At 38.9% G+C, this 23,340-nt stretch overlaps 1 protein-coding gene across 12 annotated transcripts in view; it reads right to left on the bottom strand.

Annotated features, from left to right (window-relative positions):
• The window catches only part of myo9aa (myosin IXAa), a 156,021-nt gene that overhangs the window by 31,242 nt on the left and 101,439 nt on the right, over nucleotides 1–23,340 (bottom strand). For 6 of the 12 annotated variants that reach the window (XM_049465445.1, XM_007231843.4, XM_049465437.1 and 3 more), the window contains 6 exons: nucleotides 18,201–18,322; nucleotides 15,332–15,473; nucleotides 13,444–13,639; nucleotides 10,203–10,322; nucleotides 8,928–9,041; nucleotides 6,792–6,861 (listed from right to left, as the gene is read on the bottom strand). In XM_049465445.1, coding sequence (XP_049321402.1) covers nucleotides 6,792–6,861; nucleotides 8,928–9,041; nucleotides 10,203–10,322; nucleotides 13,444–13,639; nucleotides 15,332–15,473; nucleotides 18,201–18,322 — 764 coding nt within the window. The remainder of the gene's footprint in view (nucleotides 1–6,791; nucleotides 6,862–8,927; nucleotides 9,042–10,202; nucleotides 10,323–13,443; nucleotides 13,640–15,331; nucleotides 15,474–18,200; nucleotides 18,323–23,340) is intronic. The other 6 variants (XM_049465441.1, XM_049465442.1, XM_022670008.2 and 3 more) reach the window with 3 other exon arrangements.

The following is a 23,340-nucleotide window of genomic DNA, read 5'->3' as shown; positions in this document are numbered from 1 at the left end:
TAATGAAGCAGCGCAGCAGGAGTTATTGAAAACACACACAAACTGAAGTTGTTTGTTTTTTGATTATGATCGTGATCATGTTGGCCATGACCGTTACTTAAAAAGGGATTTTATTTTTCAGACTGAACCTTAATTTGCTCTTAGAACAGATTCAGTTTGTGCAAACAGGGCTCTAGACTAACTTTTTGCACTGGTTGCACCGGTGCACCTAACTTTTCTTCTTAGGTGCACCAGTACAAATGTTAGGTGCACCCAAATCTTGTCCATCTAGGCAATATTGAACTGTAATGAATGAACTAACAATTTGGTCAGCATAAAGTTCTTTATTTAAAGCAAAAAAAGAGAATATACGGAAATGTGTTTGTGTTTAAAGTGATTTACTGATCTTAAATTTAAGCTTAAATCTCTCAAGATAAATTTAATAAAAAGAAAACGTAAAAGTGCAAGTGTTTTAAGGGCTTTAAACCGAACATCTAATAGCTCAATATCTTATGGATAAACCTCCATGAGGCAAGACCAATTTTATATAGTTTGATTTATTCACCTAAATTACAAAGCATTTTTAGGAAAAAGTCACACATGCCAACAGTTACTCGGTTACTATTGAGAAATTAGGTCGCACGTGCGACCAAATTGGTCTTACTCTAGAGCCCCTCACAAGACTGTAACATCAGTACACATGATGTCCAAATGTGTGTTGACATGAATGTATTGAGGTGCTGAGCAGTGGACCTGTGTTCTCTGAAAGGAGATGGGGTGGTGATCACCCAACATTATAGCTCTTGTCGTTGAATACAATCAAATCCTCACATCAAGAGTCCAAAATCTCCCATCTCCCCAAACATTAAAGGCAGTTACTCAAACAAAACCAAGATGAACACATTTCTGAAGCCTTCCTTTAAGAAGAAACAATGGCTGAGCATGTGTCCAATAACCTTTCTCCATTAGAGTATGTGTCTATAAGTAAAACTCTCGCTCATCCTCTCACTAGATAACTAGATACCCAGCCAAGAACAGAATTTGCAGATGGTTTAAGCTGGTCTTTGATGCCGAAGTTAACTTAAAACAAGTAAAATACATGAACTGAAAAAAACTGAAACCAGCACAGGTTATACTCCATAAACTCCAGCTAGTTCAGAATGCAGCCGCAAGAGTGCTTACCAGAGCTAGAAAGTTCGATCACATTACACCTATTCTCTCATCCCTACATTGGCTACCTGTTAGATTTCGTATAGATTATAAAATACTTCTCCTGACGTATAAATCCCTTAATGGTCTGGCCCCGCATTATCTACAGGAACTCCTTACTCCTTACAATCCGCCGCGTTCACTCCGCTCCCAAGACGCTGGCCTGTTATTAGTCCCGCGTTTTAGAAAAAACTATGCAGGAGGAAGAGCGTTCTTTTATAAAGCTCCCCAACTTTGGAATAGCCTCCCTATTAATATACGGGACTCAGACACACTCTCAATCTTTAAATCTAGACTCAAAACATTTCTATTTGCTCAAGCTTTTGAGTAATGTCTCATTACAATTTTCTTCCTCTTACACCTTATCCAGCAAATATAAACCCTGTCCTAATCATCTGCTTTCTCTTTCTCTCCCCATGTCCTGAGCTGCTGCTACCAGTGCCCATCCCACTCCAGCAGAGTTTTATAAAACCATTCTAACCCCTTTTTCTTCCCTCCCCTCTCTGTTCTCTCTCTCTATCTTTCTCACATGTGCTGAGACGCCTGGCCGGCCGGTCTTCCTGGATGCGTCCGTCTGTGGTTCCAGCTTTCAGGAATCAGCCCTGTCCTTCTACTCAGAATTATTACACAGCCCTTCTAACTTCTGCTTTTTTTTCTCTTCCTTTCCTTTCTGTTTTCTCTATCTATCTCTTTTACATGTATGGAGATGCCCTGTTCCTGATGTTCCCAGCCTGGCTCTCCACTGCCCGCTGTGTCGTTCTCCGGCTCTGCAACCCTGCACTGATTACCATTAACACACTCAGTATCTGTTTCTGTATTAGCCATAGCTCTATAGTTTGTGCCCATCACATTCTTATATTCATAAATTAGTACCTGTTATATTAGCCATAGTTCACATTAATTCTCTGTACTGTTTTTGTTCTGTTATTTGTTTGTTGTTTGTTTGTACTGAGCGGGTCAACCCGAGTAGGATGGGTTCCTCGGACTGAGTCTTGGTTCCTTCCAAGGTTTCTTCCTCTTAAAGGGAGTTTTTCCTTGCCACTGTGTCACCATAAAATTGGCATCTCTGTGGTGCTGCTCATAAGAGGCGTGGACCTGTTTTTCCTGTAAAGCTGCTTTGTGACAACCTTTGTTGTAAAAAGCGCTATATAAATAAAATTGAATTGAATTGAATTATACAGTACCAGTCAAAAGTTTGGACACACCTTAATCTACAAGGTAGACAATAAACTAAATAAAGAAATAAAGAAAAACATATAGTGAAAAGGTGTATCCAAAACGTTGGATTACCAGGTAAACCCAATTGAGTACTTTTCCAGCTAGTTGCTGTGAAGGACCATCTTTGTGGTTGTGCTGGTGATATGTTGGTTACACTGGTATATACTGGTGAGCCAGTTTGATGATTGAGATCCTGAGTGTCAGTTGTAGACTTTCTACAGACTGCTTACACTTCTGAACAAACAGAGGCTTCTCTGTCTCTTCAGTGGTGGGGAGGACGGTTAACCCCAATCCCAGAGAAAACCATTTAACACAAACCACTCAGACACAGAGAAAACCAAAGGAGGAAAGGCAAAAAAACAGGACAATCCACTGGAAGTCTTTGTGGTGTCCAGGCAAGAGAAGGTTAGGGCCCATCTGTCTCCACAGGCAGGCAGGAGGGCTGTGGGTGCAGAGAGGTTTACTTTGCAGCTGTGCTTGTGATTTAAACCTGCTCCAGTGGTCTTACCACACAAGAAGACCATGCTGGGGCCTGTGGGACCTTTGCCAGATTTGATGCCCATGGGACAGGAACTGGCTCAGTGGTCCAGTTTTGTACAGTGTTTTAAGAGCCTGTTATGATAAACAGGTAACTAAATCTACTGCAGGTTTTACCCTAGATATATTTTGAATTCAGATCAAATTCAGAAATTCTCAAATCTCCTAAAAAAATCACTGGGGAAAAAGAACCGTCACACAAACCTATGAACTAGCATTACTTACCAAGAAACAACAAACAAGGGACTATTTTTTTTCAACTTGCCACAACTTGACATGCAAAAAGTCATAGAAAAGCAGTATGTAAATTAATTTACCATCAGCGGACGACTTGGGAACACTCACACCTGCTTAAGCTAGTTCATACACAAGGCAAGAAGAACTGAGTAAGGTCTGAGTGAGGATCTGATGGTGGGTGGCTGAAGGATGGGACATTCTATTTCTGAAGTTGTGTGGGTATTTATCATCAATCCTAGATCCATATTGTCGCACATACACCAGACAAGTGTAATAGAAGCCATTACCGGCCACAGTGAGCATCAGAATGGACAGTTATGAATGTGACCAGCAGCATCTGCCTAGAACTGTCATTGCAAAGACAAGCCACTTGGCAGAAATTACATTAACATTCAAAGCAGAACTGCAAACATGCATTACCTGCCTTTCAGTACAGTGTTCTTTATCTTCTATGGGACATGGATAAGATACTAGTTCTTCTGCCAAGACTTTCAGAATTTCAGAGCATATTGCTTTTTAATCGACAGTAATTACACGTCCTCATAAACGCTTGATTAACTTGATTTACTGAAGTGGACTTTGAGGACCTGCTGTACATTTTTCTCACTTTTCATCAAAGCTTTGATATGGACCTTGAAGAACTCTACACGCTCAGCCAGTGGCCTGTACAACCGGGCCCAATGGGCCTTAAAAGAAAAAGACCAGGCCCAAAAGCTCAGGTCCAGAGGCTTTCTGACAACAATAACAGCCGGTCCAGTACCTCTGGCTGATTTAAATCTCTGGCATGCGTGGACATGCTGAGCACAGGGACTGTAAATAATAGCACTTCCATAAAGCAATACGAGCCAGAGGCCCTTTGTGCAAATAAATTAGCCTTTCTCAGAGGCAACAGTGTAGACTGGGCCTATAAATACACCAGGCAGAGAGAACCACCCCTGTGCATGACTACAGGGCGGCTGCTGTACTGCTACAAGCTACTGGTGAAAATAAAGGGTATAAAGTAGTGTTTCAGGTGAACAGGTGTGCTGGGGAAACATGGGGGTGATGGTAAGAAAGTAAGCAACAAATACAAGCAAACACTTGCTACACTAGTACAAGTGATGCACTGAATATTTGGCAACAGATACATCTTAGTCAAAAATGGATATGTAAAAATACCAAAACATTTATACAGAATTATTCTAGGACACATTACAAAGTGTCCTCTAATGTTAGAACTGTTTTTAGAAGAGGTGGTACTTCACTGAATTCCAAGACACAAAATGGAGCACGAAACGTTTGAAACCAAGTTTTCACAGGGACATGAGTCTGTCATCAACTCAGCAAGCAAGTAATCAAGCTCAGAAAAACAGTTAGCATTGAGCTTCAACCCAGCCAATGTGGGAAGCACTAAACATTTGTTTTAACTTGGCTACTAACACTCAAGGCTAAACCGCTCCAGCCAAGCAAAAAAATGGAGGCTGTGTCTACATCCCTTGCTTCAAATTAAAAGCCCACTGTAGGGTTTTGTAATTGTAAAACATGTGTAGTAGAAACATTGTACTGTCCTTTGTCGGTATGTCTGCTGGGATATACATTTAGACTTTAATTAGCCTGCAACTAAAAACAAATTGGCATTTGGTCTTCCGACACACACAACAAAAACTCCATATATGACCTGTTTCCATTGTGACTGCCTGTCTAAACAGAATCTTTCAACCAAGACACCTAGAATAAAAACTACATGCATCAACTGCCGAGCAAAACAGAGCACCTTCTTTAAAGTACTCATTTCAGGTGCCTGAACAAACTGAATTTTATTCAAGCAACATTAAGAGCTTAATAAAATAAAACTCATGAGTTAATAAAACTTAAGCTTCAACCAGCTAGCAATATAATACACTTTCCACAATATCTCCAGTCTAAGTACCTCAAGTTCTGAAATTAAATCGTTGTTCAGGAGGAAAAGCTCTATGCATCACCTGTCTACCAACATTTGCACTTTCCACAGTTTCTATTCTAAGTGCCTGAAGAAACTAAATCCTTCATTCGGTTCAGTGCTAAGAACAAAGGGAAATGTCTTTATTTTGTGCGTAGAAAAAGTTGGCTGGCTCTCCCTTGCAGTTTCAGACCAAAAGCAAACTACATGAACCTGAACTCCTTCACTTCGCCACTCTGTTTATCAGAAGCAGATGCAGTGGGGCCCGGAGGTTTGGAGGTCTGCTCGCTCCAGCACGGAAAAGCTGTAAAGTCTATGTACGCGAGGCTGGGAGTAATTTAGAGGCTCTGCTGAGGACTGTAGGCGTGCTGGAGTGGAACCTGCAGAGAGCAAGTAAGCATCAGGCCTCGGGCCTGTCCGCCGAGTCTCTGAGTGAGCGCATTGCTGCGCTTTGACATCACACAGGAAGCAGCTGCGTGGGGTTTTAGCGGTCACTTAGTAACCTCGCAGAGTGTGTGCGGTTGCAAATCACATTAGAAAGACTTTACGGGCAAACAAAAGAGCCGTTGTTGGGAGCCGGGCCCCCCGGCCACTTGCCGAGGACACGCAGGCTAATCTCGGTGCCATGCAGTCATGAAGGAGGTATGAGCGGAGGAGGCTAGGGGGCCATCCTTGGGGTCACTGCACGCTCATCACTGGCCCTTAAGCATTCAGCCAAGGGCTAAGCAAGTGCTGCAGCCAGGGAATCATCTTCAACGCATCATTTCGAGCTTAGAAACATCCATCTGTTAGGATTATACAGATTTCAGCAACACTGCTTCTGAATCAGGGCCAAGACAAAGAGACGGACAGATGATTATGGTTTATAGAGCAGCTTCATTAAACATTTAGGACTGAGGTGAAAGCGGGGGGGAACAATGGTATCATTATAGTTTGGCAAATAATCGAATAGATAATTTTCCAGTTTCGTCAAAAAGGGGTCAGCCAAGATAAGCCAAGAAGAAGCACTTTTAGCTTTATAATAGAGTAACAGGACCAATAAAGCTATCAAGCTCATATCCTACCAATTATAGTACACTTTATTTTTCTTATATAACTTCATATGTATTTCATTAACTAAAGAAGAGAACAAACATTTAATGAACTGAATTGCTGATGTGTTTTTTTCCCCTATTTTCTCTCAAATTTTGCTCAGCCAATTATCCAACCCACTCACGCTCGGAGGAAAGTGCAGCAACTCGGTTCCGGTACATCAGCTCAAAGACGCCCTGTGCTGCGGACATCACCCTTTAGCGATGTGGGGAGAGAGCGCCATCTACCCACCCGGAGGGAGCAGGGCCAATTGTGCTCCCTCTGAGCGCCGGCAGCTGATGGCAAAGCTGCATTAGTGGGGGGTTCGAACCTGTGACCCCCCACTCATAGTGGCAGCGCTTTAGACCGCTGGGAAGTGTGACTAATTGCACTAGGTGATGTATTAGATGAATGAAGATGATATAAAATTATTTTGTCTTAACAATAAGCATCATGCCTACATCTTCACACTTGCCTAAAACCACTAAAGCTGTTAATGATTCTCAAATAACTTGTTTAATTGATGACACTTTTTGAACTGCTATAAAAAAAAAAAACTTATCTAATTGATTACATGGTCAGAAACTAAACACAAATATAAAGATGCATTTATCACTCTTACCGAGGAGATCGCTCGTTGTTGGTGCCCTGCAGGTCAGAGAGAGGTGAGCGAGGGTTCCTTCTGCTCATACCTGAGACAAAGCACACAGCACATCCCTTACACAGGAAAGCTTTACACACTTCACAGCTGGTAATCTGAATTCTTATACACAAACCAGACAGATGAGGGTGAGTGTGGGGTTATAGTCAACACAACAGATGACATGGAGATTTAATTCATGTACAGTGATTATGAATTAACCAATGTCAGGTGGTTTGGAAATGACAGCTCTTTGTGTTGATGAGTCAATTTCACAAAACATGCTTTTGAGGTCAGCGTAAGAGGGATGCACATTCACAGCACTGTGCCTGGTTAAGTGGAGCTTCCCTGATTAAGTAAAAACCTGAAGTATAACAGAGCTATTAAAACACAAAGAAATAAGGACAGTTAATAGTTTAGATTTGATTAAATAATGTTAACCACAGATCTTGCCATGTAAATCATTATTTAGGTAAGAAATAGCCCAAGTTCAAGACTTACCCACCACCTGTGCTAACTCAAACGGTGAACGGATGCATTACTCAAAATGCATGAAAGAAATTCACCAATAGTTACAGAAATGTTAAAATGTACTGCTGCAGTCGATAGAAATATCTAGCAAACACACTTTATATGCATATGTTTGTGGACACCCCTTAAACCGAACAAATTCAGATACTTCCATCAGTTTTTAATCCCACTGATCTTATAGAAAACAATCAATCAATGTTCCAATACTTTGGTCCACATAGTGGATATTGTGACTTGCCAATAAATGAGGTACATCTACCTTATACAGTAATATGCAATGCTTTGGGCACCCTGTGCCAAAATATATTAATGGTGAATAGCTAAATAAGTCTAAAATAATCAGATTGTTGGGCACTTTGCACAGTATGTACTTAATAATATTGTGAGAGTCACAACTAAGCAACTAAATGAGTCTTACAGTTTTTTTTGTTTGAAAGATTTCCATTAATCCTTCCTAGTATAGCTTGTAATTCTGTGAGGTTCTTAATGCACTGCTCTTTTAAGGTCTATCCACATATTTTAATGACGTTTAGGTTGGTGGACTATGAGGGCTTTTGCCTCCCTAGACAGTCCATCCTGAATCTTGCTAAACATCTTAAACATTTTGTATTCTTCTTATTTTATATGTATATATTTTTTTACAGATAATTTAATGTTTGCTTCCAGAATTTGCTGGAAATTTAATACATATTTCCTTCAACTAGTGAAATTTCTCTGAGGCAAACCAAAACATACCTCAATCAAATGCATCTCCCAGTATTTATTAATGTGGGGTTCTCTTCTTGATATTCTGCAATCATTTTATTAAAACATCAGTACCTAAATTTGCTTATTGTGATGACTGTAAACAAGATATAGCCTTAAGTTATTAAAAGGTCTTTAAAAGTCATTAAAATTACTTTAAATAAGCTAAATGTTCTTTGGGTGAATTTTGCTCCATTCTTTTTAATATCTAAAATAGTAACAACCACACTCATATAAAGTTTATCTTCTAGTTGATTATCTATTTACCCTGAAAATAAATTTTGATCAGGGGTGACCAGACCTTTGCATGTCACTGTACCTAGAGTAGCTGCTTGAAAATGGTGAATTTATAATATTTCAAGACTATTAATAAGAAATTACACCCAAAACCTTGGTTGCTTCCATGCAGCACAATAATCAACAAAGGCTGTTCATTTTAACTAGCTATTATGGGGCCCTTTTGCAGGTGTACAATTACAGCTGTAAATGCAAAGTGCTAAAAATGGTCTACCACCCAAAAAAACAGTCTGATAGGAGTCCATTTCCGCTGACGGACAGGGCAGAACATGGCTGATAAACTTTAAAAGCTTCAGTCTGTAACTGTACACCTCCAAACTTAGCATAAATGTTAAAGTGTACCCAACAAAAGAATAAGGCAAATAATAAACCTCACAAAATATCTCACCACCAATAACTCGTATCAGTACGTGGCTGTGTGATCATGCATTAACAGAAGTGCCTGACTGTTTGTTTGTGTGTTCAGCATCACAGCTGGCCCTGTTCCCCGCCCCGCCCCCTCCCCTCCCAGGCCTGAGGAAAGCGCAGGAGAGTGGACAGCATTACCCTGCGCTGTAGTTGGACTGCCGGGCTGAGAGTGGACAGAGTGCAGGCTCCAGGTGGGGGTTAGCGGTGGGCTGCTGGAGGAGCATGCAGGCTGTGCTGTACCCACACATACGGCTGTTAGTGAGAGACAGAGGCTGGCACAGATGCACAAATCTGACATCATGCAAGAATGCGTACTGACAGACACACAGACAGGTGCAGAACCAACGGGCTTAGGCGAGAGGAGGAGAGCAGCCAAGTTAATAAAAGTTGGAGTGAATGGTGTGTACTGTTCTACTCTAGTGAATGGACAGTTATATAATATATATTATTATATATAATTACACAGGTTGAGTCAGAGTATGACTAAACTAAAAGCCCTTAAACTGAGCTCTTTGTAGATCAATTATTTGTCCAATTCCTCAGAAGTTTACAAGGTCTGAGGTTCTGAAGCTCTAAGCTCTGGCTGTGACCAATATGGATCCTTACTGCTCATAAGTGCTAAGTTGCGCTATATAGGAAGAGACTATTTAGCTTATTAACTAGCTGTAAAAATGATTGTCCTAATCATGTTTAAAGCTTATTAAACCCAACAAGTGAGTTTTAAATTAAATTGAATGAAATTACTGTGCTGTTCATGGAATAAGTCTTCGACCGTTATTAATGTTACTTAGAAACATAAGTCTCCCATTAATAAACTACATTTCTGAAATTTCTGAAATTCCAAGTCTTATGTTTTGGTCCAGCCGGTGAGCTACAATGTTTACTACAAAATAGTGATGAACAAAATATTTGGCAACATAAATATTGCCAACTGAAAATATTTATGACTTAAAAAAAAAAACCTGTATTTTGTTTTTATTTTATATGTATTTATATGTAAAAGTGATGTAGTCTCACCTGTGAATTAAAACCTGCAAAATGTGTTAGACCCAAATATTTCATGTTGCTTGATTTGGGCAAAAATTAAATTTTGGTGCATCTCTACCTATAAATAATCAGTGCATTGTGTGAATATATAGTACGCTTGTATGCTCAATAGTGCTCTAAACCATGAACAAGGATCCATTTCAGTTACAGCCTATGTATGGTCTGGATTTATTACATTTAATTCCAGTTTTTATTTGTTTATATTTAATATACTGTTAAAATGATTCAACTAGTTGTATACGACTTGTATATTACCAGTATAACCAATAATGAACACTGTAGTCTGTATTTGGCTGCTACTTTTCCATCGCCTTAGCCCCAAGGTGCATGGAGTGAGGAGAAAGGATAGTGGGAAGGCAGCCTTACTGTACTTCTCCTCTTTGCACCTCTGCAGGATCTCTAAGCTTCTCTGATGCACAGGATGATGCAGAAAGCTAAAACTATCCACACTTTTCAAAACTGCACATGGAGCAGCATCATCATGCCCTTGGGAAGCAAAAAAAAGTAACAAAACAAGAAGAAAAGAGAGATAAAAAGAGAGAGAGACGACAGATTAAACAGCAAGGAATAAGATGCGCAATTACTAGAGAATCACCTGCAAAGCTTCAGCTGTAGAGAGAGAAACACAGCAATAGAGACAGAGAGATAGAGAGAGGCACACAAACTGCAGGCGCTGAGACTTTGACTTTGAGAATCTACCTGAGCAGACAGTAAGTGCTGTGTCAGACAGAATGATATCACCTGTAATTATCTTCCTCATTCGTCTGCCCTCTCCGGGAAGATTGAATATGAGTCATTTCATTTGATAAAGTCAAGCTTTCCCTGTGAGCACTTTTTAGATGAGTAATCAAGTCTTAATATATTGAAACATTCATCTTCAAACAAATGATTCATTCATTATACAGGACCGCTGGGGGGAGTCGTGCGTGTGTATATACAACAGTATATTTTGGGGTGAAACGGTTGGGTTTGATTAGGTTGTCTATGATTGAGGGCTTCGTTGAGGTGAAGTTTAAATGAAACAAAAACTAAAAGGGCTAAAGCTTGGCTAAGTTGAAAGAAATCTACACAACAGGACAACATACACTGATCTGCCAAAAGTCAGTTATGAATTATTGTGAACTACTTATTGTGATTCTGTTCCAGTTGCAATTGTAAATATTAAGATGTAAATATGTTTCCCCTATACTTCTTCCTATGCTTAGATATCACTTTGTAGGTGTGACTATGTGAACTCCCCTCTGTGACACTAATAAAGGATTGTATTATCTTATGTTTATGTTTTAAGTTGTGCAACATTTAAAAAAAAATCCTCAATCCACAGTATACATATAGTATACATATACAGAAGACACTATGAATTACTCTACATTATGAATGGCATTACCACCCAGAGTAGACAGTGCAGTGGGTGGTAATGATCGTGGTAATGGAGATAAGCAACTCAAAGCAAACCCACAAGTTTCTATGGGTCAAGGCAAAAAATCAATGTTCTAACTAACTAGTTTTAACTAGTGTTCTAAATCAGCGATTCTCAACTGGTGGATCGGGAAATAAATGAATAAATAAATAAATAAATAAATAATGCTCATCTGACTTTGTACTGGTCTTTTATATTGGAGAAGAAGAGAGAGAGCATTTCCTACTAACATACTCTGAATGCAGAGAAGTGAAAATTTATTTTGTGCATTTCTGATATTTAATTTTATTCTATTGTATAGTTGTCATGTTCCTCTTCAGTTTCCAAAAAATGCTCTTTGCATGCATATGTATGTTTAAATGGGTTTTTGAAGGCTATTTTTTAAAAAAATAGTCGTGACTTAATGACCATGAGAATATGTGGGTTGTGGGCTGAGACCAGTTGAGAACCCCTGTTCTAGATCTATGTTGCACAATTTGTTGAAAGTTTGTGTTGTCTATATTGTACTGTTTGCTCCATGTTGCACCATGATTCCTGAGGAACATCATTTTATTGCACTTTGTATTTGTACTTATATGGAATGACAATAAATACCTCCTGACTTGACAATACTAGTCATTGTCCCATGACTTTTGGCACATCAGTGTATGAGGTCTTAGAGAAGAGTCTTGGTGTATAGTAAAGCTATTCTAATGCGCTTAACACACTAAGACAGGAAATAAATGAAATGCTAAAGATCTACAGGATAAAGAAAATAGACCAAGCAAAAGGAGCTACACAACACCATTACGCTAATTGCTAAACCAAGCTGGCTTGGTTGCAAACACAAGCACACATACACAAAAACACAGACTGACAGCATAATCACAACTGACCCCACCTGTAAACACATGCCAGCAAAAGTACTGAGAGCTGCTGTAGGCAATTATTAATATTGCAGTACTGTGCTGGAAAGTCCCTGTAAATAAGTGATAATGATGCCCAGACATAATACACAACTATGAGAGACAGTCTCTAACCTACATACAAACCCAAATCAGAAAGGACTGGGACAGCATGGAAATGCAAATATCATCATCATCTTAATCACTTAGTCCAAATCAGGGTTGGAGTGACAACATGGTGAGCACTGAAGCCAATAAATACCTGTCTCTAGCACTTACTAACAGATATTGCCAAGGATCCCGAAGCACTCCAAAGCCAGCTGGGAGATATAATCCCTCCAGAGGATCCAGGGCCTTCTCCTGTGTCTATTCCCAGCTGACTATTGTCTTGATACACGTCCAATAAGAGGAGAACAGGGATATCCTTATCAGATGCCCAGTACCCAATATATATTTGCACTGTGTGATGCTCCATCCCAGATGAAACCAAGCCCGGAGAATCCAACATCACTTCTAGACGTGGTTAACCTAAAGCTTCTGTTGTGTACAGTAAAGTTTTAAGTGGAATTTTATTGCATGTAACTCTGTAAAAGTAATCCCTTCCCCAGCTGTTGCTACATTTCTGAGGAGTTCAGCTTAGGCTTGTGCCCTTGGCCTTTATTTACAAAAATTACAACAGATTCCTTAAATGGTTGAATGCTATTTTGCACTGTAGACCGAGAGCTATGAAAATTCCTTTATTTGAAGAATTTCCCTTTTAAACTAATCAATAATTGTACAAACTGGAGTCATTCTTGGATACTGCTTTTGTACCAAATAATAATAGTCACCTTTTTTGAAATCACATCTTGACTGCCACTAAATTGCCCCAGACTCAACTTTCCTGGAAATATGTTAAAGGACAAATGATAAATATATATTAACAAATTTTTTAAAGCTGATGAAATATCTTGGGTTCATACTGTCTGCAATTAAATGACAGTCAAAGTAAATGTAAGAAACACTGTTTGTCTTATTTACATTTTCCATACTGTCCCAGCAATTTCTGATTTGAGGTAATAGAACCTGCATTAACTAACGCACTAGGGCATCAGTAATAACATCAGTAACATAGAAGGTCTATCTTGAGGTCCAGAAATCTGAAACGTTGTGATTTCAACTAAATAAAAACTAAAAGACACAAAGGAACACTCTACCCATCCTCTCATGGTAAAACTGGATCCAAGCAGGAGTCATTCTTCTCCACCTACACATTAAAATGTTTTAAGTAGGTATGCACAGGTCTGAGGAGACAATAACTCACCAGTCTTCTTCTCCACATGTCTCTTCCCCGCCTCCCTGAAGGACACCACAGCTCGGAAGTATGCACGCAGGACAGCCCAGCGGAAAGTGGCCACCGGGTCGATGCCGATCAGGCTGCAGATAAATGCGTTCTTACTGCTTTTCAGCAGAGCCACAATGTCCGGCCGCATGTGGTCCGTGTTCTTCTCCCTGAAGTCCTGATAAAGAAAACCACAGAAGCAGTGAACTGAAGGCAGCCATATTGAATCCATCTCTACATCCCTACAGAGAAACAGCAACATGGAGCAGCTGCAGTCAGGTTCCCATTACACAAGCCCTCAGGAGAACTTTTACGCACCATTAAGAGGATCATAACTACTGCGAGTGTGTCAAGCATGATGAAAACATGTGAAGACAAATTGATTAAAGACTCATTAAAAGGTCAGACAGCTCAGCCTCGTATGAATTTAGTGGCAGAATTTGATTACAGTGGAATATTTTCAAACCATTCTATTAAAAGACCCATACTTTGCATTTTTCCATCTAGCCCGTTATTAGTAATGATGCAGTGCATATCCATTTATAACATTTGTGTGGTTACCAAAAACAGTCATAACCCTTTTTTACATGACCAATTTCCAACCTCTCTTTTTCTCAACTCACAAATGTAACTGTCCCTATGAGATCATCATCATCATCATCGCTGGATTGCTGCTCATATATAAATGAGTTTTATACTTGTGTCATTTAAGATCAAACCTAATTTAATGTCAGAGATTTAAATAAGACAGTCATCTCCAGAGCCCTCTCTAAAAGCTAAATTATACTTATTTATATTACATATGGATAGAGATGAAAACTGTGGTCTGTACAGAATTATGTCCATATTTAATGGGTTAATTATTCTAATTTCAAACATCTTAGGCAGTAATAAATGTAATTGTATTATAATAAGATATGCAATTCCTGAAATACCAGTGCTTGCAATAAAAATAATTGAAATAAAATGTGAAACAAAATTGGCATATGGATGAACGGATGGATGGATAGAAAATTGCCAAAGTTTGGCTGGATAGATGGATAAGACAGATAAACAGACAGGATAGAGATATAGAAAGTTGTCAAAAGGATTGATGAATAGATAGATTTCTTCTGTTTCGTTTAGTTATATTACCTCCACATCTTCATTATTGTATAGATAAAGATCAAATGTCCATATAATTATATATGTTAAAAAGAACATTATTATAAGGTGGCCAGAGCTTTTCACATGACCTTATATGGAAATGTATGCAATATGAAGTAGTCTAGACAGTATGAAAATCTTTGCCCTTATATAATTCCAGACAGCACACAGATATTTTGCCTTATTATTCAATTTTCCATGAATTTACCAAAGCTACCCACAGTTCAGCACACAGCTGAATGCTGCACTAAAAGGCTGACATGTATCCTGACCCCTGTGTTGACCTCGAACTAACAACAGTGCAGACAGTTTTATCACTCTGATGAGATTCCCCATTCACATCCGAATGTGTTCCCTTTTTTTAGTACGGCAGCAGACTAAACAAAAACAGGACTTGGGAGAAAGCTACAAATATTTAAAGCTAAGTAACAGATCATCAGGAGGGACTGCTGGCACACTGAGGAGGGAGGAGACGGCCTTCACAAGGAGAAATCTTGATTTTAGAAATATGAGTGGCCATCTGGGAGGCAGTCCAGCAGTGTGATTAAGCTTCCTAAAAGGAGACGGGTAATGTAATCTGTAATCTGACATCATTTGAGCGCTGTTCATTACTGCTTTGTGTGAAGTGGCATGTGTATCGTACATTATGATATGTAGGAAAGTAGGTTGAGGTGTTTCTGGTGGTTCTCAGTGCAGCTTAAGGTGCACTTCATGCAGATCTCACCTTCACACCGTACTTGACCTTTCCGGCATAGTGTCTGATGATGAAAGCCGGCTCCATCACAGCAGGAAACTCGATGTAACTGTTGCCATCGTGCTGCCGCTTGAATTTGTCCAGTAATGTCTGGTTGGTCGCCTGTGGGAAGCTGCAACAAGATGGAGAAAAGGGGGGTTAACTTGTAAAAAAACATATAGACCCCTATAAGGATACATCAAATAAATAAATATAAATATATATATATATATATATATATATATATATATATATATATATATATATATATATATATATATATATATATATATATATATATATATGTGTCAACTGAATAAGTGAAAAGACCTATTAATTTATATGAAACAATTACTAATTTTCTTTAAGTCATATTTTAGTGTTTACTCTGACATGGATGTTTTCAGCAGCAGCAGCATCCCAGACTTCAAAAGGTTTAAGTTCATTTTTATATGTTCTACTTGAATAAATGTAATCAGAAAGTGTTTAGCATCAAGTATCATATTGTATGGTATCAGTTTACGTTACAAATGTGCTGTTTTTAAGCTGTACAAGGCTAGGATATTAATGTTAGATGAGCCAATTTCGCCATAGCATTTGTATATCAAAAGATTTCCATTGAGCAGCACTTGAGCATCACATCTTTAAAAACTAAGACAAAACACATTTGGGCTATTTAATTCATTCAATGCTGAAAAAAATGGCAATTATTAAAACATGCCTTTGGACAAACATTTCTTAATTTTTTTATTTGCCCCATTCCCAAACCGTATCCTCTACATTTCCCTAAGCACTGATTATGCTGCTAACTACAAAATTCTTCTTTGACATGGCTAATTTCTCCTGAAGCAGCAGCATGCTGTGCTGGGTAATGATGATGAACAGGCCCAAAACCTAGAGTGAGGCAATAACACACTCTACACACTCAAAACACAGCAGTGCTGATAAGTGCACACACTCAGAATCCTGAGAAAGGTGATGATTAGAAACCGTGCTTCCTGCTTAGAGCAACAGCAAACAGCTCAGACAGAAATCCTGAAAGAATGAAGTCATTTCTGCATTTACTTGCTTGCAGAATATATTTAAAAATCTTTATAAAATCATTAATTATTACTATATTATATATTATTAGTATAGTAAGGCATTCCTGTGGTATTTGATCAGTAAGCCTCAATGAAACGTTTCTGAATTATTAGCACACACAGGAGTTGGACAATGAAACTGAAACACCTGGTTTTAGACCACAATAATTTATTGTGGTGACGGACAGTTCTGGTGGAAACAGGAGAGTTGAGGTGCACATTGAATTCTGCCTTGATTTGAGCAGCCGTGATTTTATGTTTTTTGGATACAATCCGGGTTAGCACCCAAACATCCCTTTCAGACAGCTTCCTCTTACAGCGTCCACAGTTAATCCTGTTGGGTGTGGTTGGTCCTTCTTGGTGGTATGCTGACATTACCCTGGATACCGTGGCTCTTGATGCATCACAAAGACTTGCTGTCTTGGTCACAGATGCGGCAGCAAGATGTGCACCAACAATTTGTCCTCTTTTGAACTCTGGTATGTCACCTATAATGTTGTGTGCATTGCAATACTTTGAACTAATTGAACCTTCACACTCTGCTCTTACTGGTGCAATGTGCAATTAATGAAGATTGTCCACCAGGCTGCTCCAATTTAGCCATGAAACCTCCCACACTAAAATGCCAGGTGTTTCAGTTTCATTGTCCAACCCCTGTAACTGGAGATTGGTTATATAAAAAGAAAAAATATTACAAGCAACAGATCAAAATACACAGGAGGTTTTTACAACCTCATTATGCTTATTATCAATCGTTATTTTATTATAACCTAAATTAAATTAAAAAATAGTAACCGAGTGTTGAAAAGCATGAAAAGGGACAAAGATGATGCTCTCCTGTCTCATCCTAATAAGTGGGTAATATATAGACATATTTATGTTGATTAACAGAAATAGTTTAGGACGGTTTTGCCTATCTCTCATGAATAATATTTGAGATACATAAACAAGAAAAACAAGTGACTGCAGCAACAGTTTGCTCACTCAAAATGTGCATGAATTTGGGGAAGGAGGGAGCTCTTCATGCTCTGAAGGGAGGGATGAGTTTTAATCTTATATAGCACCTTTAAGACCTAAGTAGTGCTGTTAGTGCTATTTATTTTGGACTTATTGTTAATTTTAGACCTAAAAATGACAATCTTTCAATTCACAGTGTACAAGTAAAACATTAAATCTACTGTACTGGAGCCTGTTTACTTTTAGCCATAAGAATATAACCAGATGTTAACAGCTATCAGAAGCCTTACCAACCAGTATTAGCGGCTCTATGTGGCCAGTGGAGGTAAAGAAATGAGAAAGGGTCAGAAATCGGGGAAAAGGGAGAGGATACAATACAATACAGTGTGTGCAGTTTCTTTGGCCTTGAGAGGAATGAGAGCAGCTGCCAATACTTCAACAGAAAAGCAACAGCTACAGGAAAAGGAAGAATGTGCCATGAGAGAATTGAACTATGAAAGCCGCATATCCAGCCGGTCCAATTTCCAGCTATTTTAAGCAGAGGCAACTTTGCTTTAACTCCTTAACCGAGAAACAAGAAAAAAGAGCGTTTTTTTTAAAGCAGTTACTGTTTTTAGCAGTGTTCAGAAAATACGTCCAGTCATAAAGTTGCTGAATTGGTCAGACTAGACTCTAAATCTGGATTTGGAAAACTGGATTTGGCAGAATGAGTCTGTATATGTGTAAGAAGAAGGGAGATGTTGAGATCTTGATTATGGATCGCCTACGCTTGTGTGGAAACTGCTTAAAGCGCAGGCATAATTCTGTCTGGATTAACTCACTTGCACTCTTCATCCAGTAGGTGGAGCAATGCTGTGGGTTTCTTGCTGATGAGGTTGATGCAGCCTGTGTTGTCAATGTAATCTATGTTATGCCAGGTGATGCCCTCTGCCCTGTACTCTTCCTGATGATGAGAGAGAAAAAATACAGACATTAATATTCCATTAAAAACACAGGACATTTGATGACTGAAAAAAAAAAAACAAGCCTCAACTAAAAACCATATCAACGATAGACATGTCACAATAACATTATTTTTATATGATATACTGACCCTAAAATAACTGAGATAAATGATCAAATAGTCATTTTAATTAGTGATAATAGCATTATAATAAAAAAAACACCCAGGTAAAGAGCGATAAACACTGATTTGGAATGTGAACATATGTTAAATATCCTACATAAATAAAATGTAATTTCTAATAATTTACATTAATAGGATCACCTTGCTAAGTAAACACACTGTTCAATACTTGGCATGAGATCATATCTATATACTGTACAATATCTTGTTAAATTGTCATTATCTTGTCCTTTTAACGAACAGGGTTGAACAATATGGCCAAATATTTTAACACAACATATTTCTTTATTCCATTTTAAAGAACATAATTCCAATACCAATGTGAACAGGCAATCACATAATCATGGTAGAGCTGGAGGATATAGTAAAAATATTATATCATAATACTTAGATGCAATAATATTTTTTACAATACACAGTACTTGGGGTAATATTCTGACACGCAGACAAAAAAAAGCATTAACAGTTGCCTATTGTTAAAACACTGACATTTAAATACTCTTTTCTGCACAGTACAGTGATTATTATAACTTTTTTGTGCACATCAACCAATTAAACAGGATTATTTTACACTCTCTGTAACGAAATGTACAGTTGGGTCAGTGTTGTTAAAGCAATGATTATATCCTCCACATGCTTTTAGAAGGATATTGTTGATACACTTAGAACATTTAACACAACGTGATCAGATTTTATCATATTGTCACAGATCTGTGCATATTTCACTTTTTTTTCCACATTTGACAAAAAAAAATTGATTTCCCACAATTCAATGTTTTCTAAATGTTCTTATTATGATTTGCAACACAATCGTACACACCTCTACTCCAACCTAGGTATTTCTTTCATCTCTGGATTGCAGCCAGAACAACAGAACCACAGGCCAGCGAAGTGTTTTCATGTCCATGGCTGAAGAAACGCTCCCCTCTGCCTGACCGTGGCCTTTTGTGGTTTAATAATATGAAAGGCATTCTTAACATTTCGCTGGCTCGTTTTTTTCTTCGTTGTTTCCGTGGATTTCAGGGAAAGTAAATTAAACAATAAAGAATGTAATCCAAGCAGGGTTTCATAAAATCAATGGCATTTCTCCTCCATTTCCTCGTTAAAGACAACAGAAGAAAATCAGCTGAACAAACCAGTTAAAGCTCTACTTCTTATCGAGCTTCCTGTTCTGAATAAGACTGGAGGCACTGGCCAGTTCACTGGCAGACACTTCACAGAGCAGCATACTGACGTCCAGACTGGTGATAGATTAATAGAAAATCTAAAATAAAATGACAGAGTTATGGGCCACCGTGAAGCACTCTTGGTGAAGAACAGCTTCACAATGTGCCTTGATGAAGATTGCAGGTAGCAAGAAGTCTCTGAAACGGAACTGATCTGGAGAAATAAAAAACTGGATCTCAGCTGGTGTTCTGAATGTGGTTTTAAAGAACGCACCTCACATCTTTAGGACCTGCAAGATCTACTGCTGAAAATGTCTTGGTGCCAGATAGCAGAGAACACTTTCAGAAGTCTCATGGGTTTTGAAATAGTTTGGGATTTGGTGACCACATCATCTGGTTTACCTCGGTAAACTCTTTACCTAACCTGTATGCCCTGTTAAAAGCCCTTTTCATCCTCTTATGGTGCTTTCACAACCACATTGTTTGGTCTGGACCAAAGAACCAATATTTGTTCAACCAAAATAGATGGTTTCGATCCTGATTAACTAAACAATGGTCTGGTTTGTTTGCAAGTGTGAAAACACTTTTTTGATGGTTCAGACTTTCAGACCAAGTACAGGAAAACTGAGGCAGGTTATCATCTCCCATTGAATCAACAGAAGAAGAAAAATAACCTGTTTTGTATTAAAATCCAAATCCCCTAGACATGTAGGAGCAAATGCTTAGGCTTGTGATTCCTGTATCTACTGTAACTGTAGATTATTCCTTATTTATAAACAGAAATAAAAGGAATGAGGGTTATGTTATGCATTATAAGCATGCACTTGCAGGGAGGCAGAACTCGGCACAGCACCTGGAAAGGCAACTTGCAGACAATTTTCTACAAACTAGGCAAGTATAGGAAATTGCAGACCAAACAAGACACACTAACAGGACCCTCCACAGAGCAAAGTTGCTCTTTTTGCACCCCTGAAGCAGTGAAAGTACTTCCACATACTTCTACAAAACATCTTATTCACTCATCCAGAGAAGTCTCTAAATTGAATCCACCAACCAAATATAAGTGTTACTCCTACTTATTTCACCAAAACAAGCTTTTAACCCATTGAAGTATTGACTGCACAAGACGTTTGAAGGTGTTTTGTGTCATTTGTCACCAGGACTTTAACAGAAGAACCATGGATCGCATCAATGAGGCTTGGTTGCCAAGATCCTGTAGCGGGTTCACCAGTTATCCTTTTTAGAATATATATGGTAAGTAGTGAGCACTACGTACAGGGAACTCCCCAGAAGACCTGTCAGATGTTTTGAAATGTTCTGATTTTTGCGATTGCCTGTTTGGCTTGCTTTTACACATCACCTTCAAGAACTGACTATTCACCTGTTGCTTAATATAGTAAGTATGTTCCACTTATTTAAAGGGGGTACGCATGTAATGATATAATCAACATTATTTACTCAACCTGTAAGTGGTTTTAATGTTATGGCTTAGCAACATTAGTGGCAACATCAATCAGTTCCCAGTACAAGACTAGGTTGTATTTCCTTCAGGAGAATGTCAAGAGAAAAACAAACGTGTCTGCAGCCAGTCCGCCCGCACCGGTCCAAAATACTGCTTGAGTGCCAGAACAACAGCAACATGGGCAGGCCTTCAGCCTTCAGCAGCTACTTTTCAAACATCCCTCTTTTGGCTGACAAGAGGAATGAGCTCTAAGAGTCTCAGAAGAAAAACAAATAAAACCCCATTTACAACATCGCCATAAATGGCACGGTGAAAAAAAAAGAGGCAAAAACTGCCATTAATGGTATAATGAGAGCATGTGTGGTGTGTCTGCCTTTTCCAAGAGCCACTCCAGAGGAGCTGGATTTATGGGCAGCAGATGGCATGCATGCCAGACGTAACTGAGGACCAGTCAGGATATCCCAGAGCTCAGCCTGCTGCCCACTACTCAACCGATGCACAGCAGGACTATGTCTACTACTATTACTACTATTATTATTACATTGGCTGCTACGTCTGGGCAATGAATCTTGTACACCAGTATACTCGTATTATGATGTACATATATTTAAGAGGTGTTGACAGATTAGATTATTTTTACTGTACACTGCATTGCTCGGGATAAATAGGCTCATTAACTTTATTAATGCAAACCTAAATAACTCTAAAGACAAAGTCAATATTCACAATTTTGTGTGGCCTACGCCTTTAACCCATTCGTGCTTTGAGATCACGCATACACAGCAGTGAGAAAACAATGAGATCAAAAACGTGCACCGCGCAGCTTGATTTTGGTGCGTGTCAGTGTGTCGTTGCTATCATAACGACGGGAAAAGTATGCCATGTGCTTGTGTTGACAATTCACTGCAAAGATAGCAATGAACAGCTGACTAGGTTGTATTCAGACAGTGGTGCACCTGTATTTTCAGTTGCCAAGATCGCAATACGCCAGTAATGTGCCTAAACACAGCATTTTAAGAGCAAAATAGACTGTTAGAGGGGTATAAGACAGCAATGAGCATCACAATGTGCCTTGTACATGATGTAAAATAGGGCCCAGTGTGTTAGGAATACAGTGTGTTGGGGAGCAGTGAGGGTTAAAAACCATGCTCAAGGGCCCAACAGTGGGAGCTTGTTGAACCTGGGTATCAAACCCACAACTCTGCCATCAATAATTTAAGATTCTAACTACTAACTACCAGCTTAGATGTTTTTTTTCTTCTATGGCACCCCTGGACTATCCTACAAAAAGAGGTAGCTTAGCAGAACCTTGTTATTAATGAGTCTAATCACTGAACCACCACTGTAACATATCTGATACACATTCATAAAGATTCATTATACTGAACCTGTGATAAGTGTCATCCAGCACTAACTACTACTGCTACCACCAATACTATAGCTGACTTACATGACATGGACAGAAATGTTGGGACACCTACTCATTCATGATATTAGGCTTGGCATACGGTATGCCATTAGGTATGGTGCCAATAGATATAGGTTTATCTACTCCAGAGTGTCTTTTTATACAGGCAATATTTCTTTACAGGGACTTAAATCACTGGACATATGTTTCAGCAATGGGTACACCCTATAGTAGCTGAAAGCAAAATTTGGATATGCTGTCACTTAACCTTGTTACAATCATGTTACCATGATTGTTCTTTTATGTTTTGATCTAATGTGCCTGTGGTGGTAGTTGTTCTTGACAGTGCATCACAATATCATAATGAATTGCTCCAAAATGGGAGTTTGCGTGACAGTGATATTATGTAAGAGATTACTTGAAGTAAATGCCTGATTGCACAGGCTAAATATCCTGTTGATTCAAAGCCCACCCTGACATCACATACTAATAGGACAGTGGACAGTGCTTGAACATCCTGTGATAGTACAGTCAATAGGAAACGGCCCACAGAACCATTTAAGTCCATCGTATTAAGTTATTTTAGGAAAAACCCTACAGGCCCTACAACCCGCTCCTGACATTTGAATCCAATATTTTCCATCTCTTGCAGCAATTCAAGTGTGGAACTTGGCATGAGTGCAGCATGCCACAGCTTTTATCTAGGAACAAATGGGCAAAGCCGTCATGACATCATCATGTGGTATTTTTCCCCCTCTAGACATTCAAATAAACTTCTCCTAAATTCCCATGAATAGGA

This window comes from Astyanax mexicanus, chromosome 16 (genome assembly GCF_023375975.1).
Source record: "Astyanax mexicanus isolate ESR-SI-001 chromosome 16, AstMex3_surface, whole genome shotgun sequence".
Classification (NCBI taxonomy): domain Eukaryota; kingdom Metazoa; phylum Chordata; class Actinopteri; order Characiformes; family Acestrorhamphidae; genus Astyanax; species Astyanax mexicanus.
Note: the sequence above shows the minus strand (reverse complement) of the source record. Positions and strands in the feature narration are given on the sequence as shown.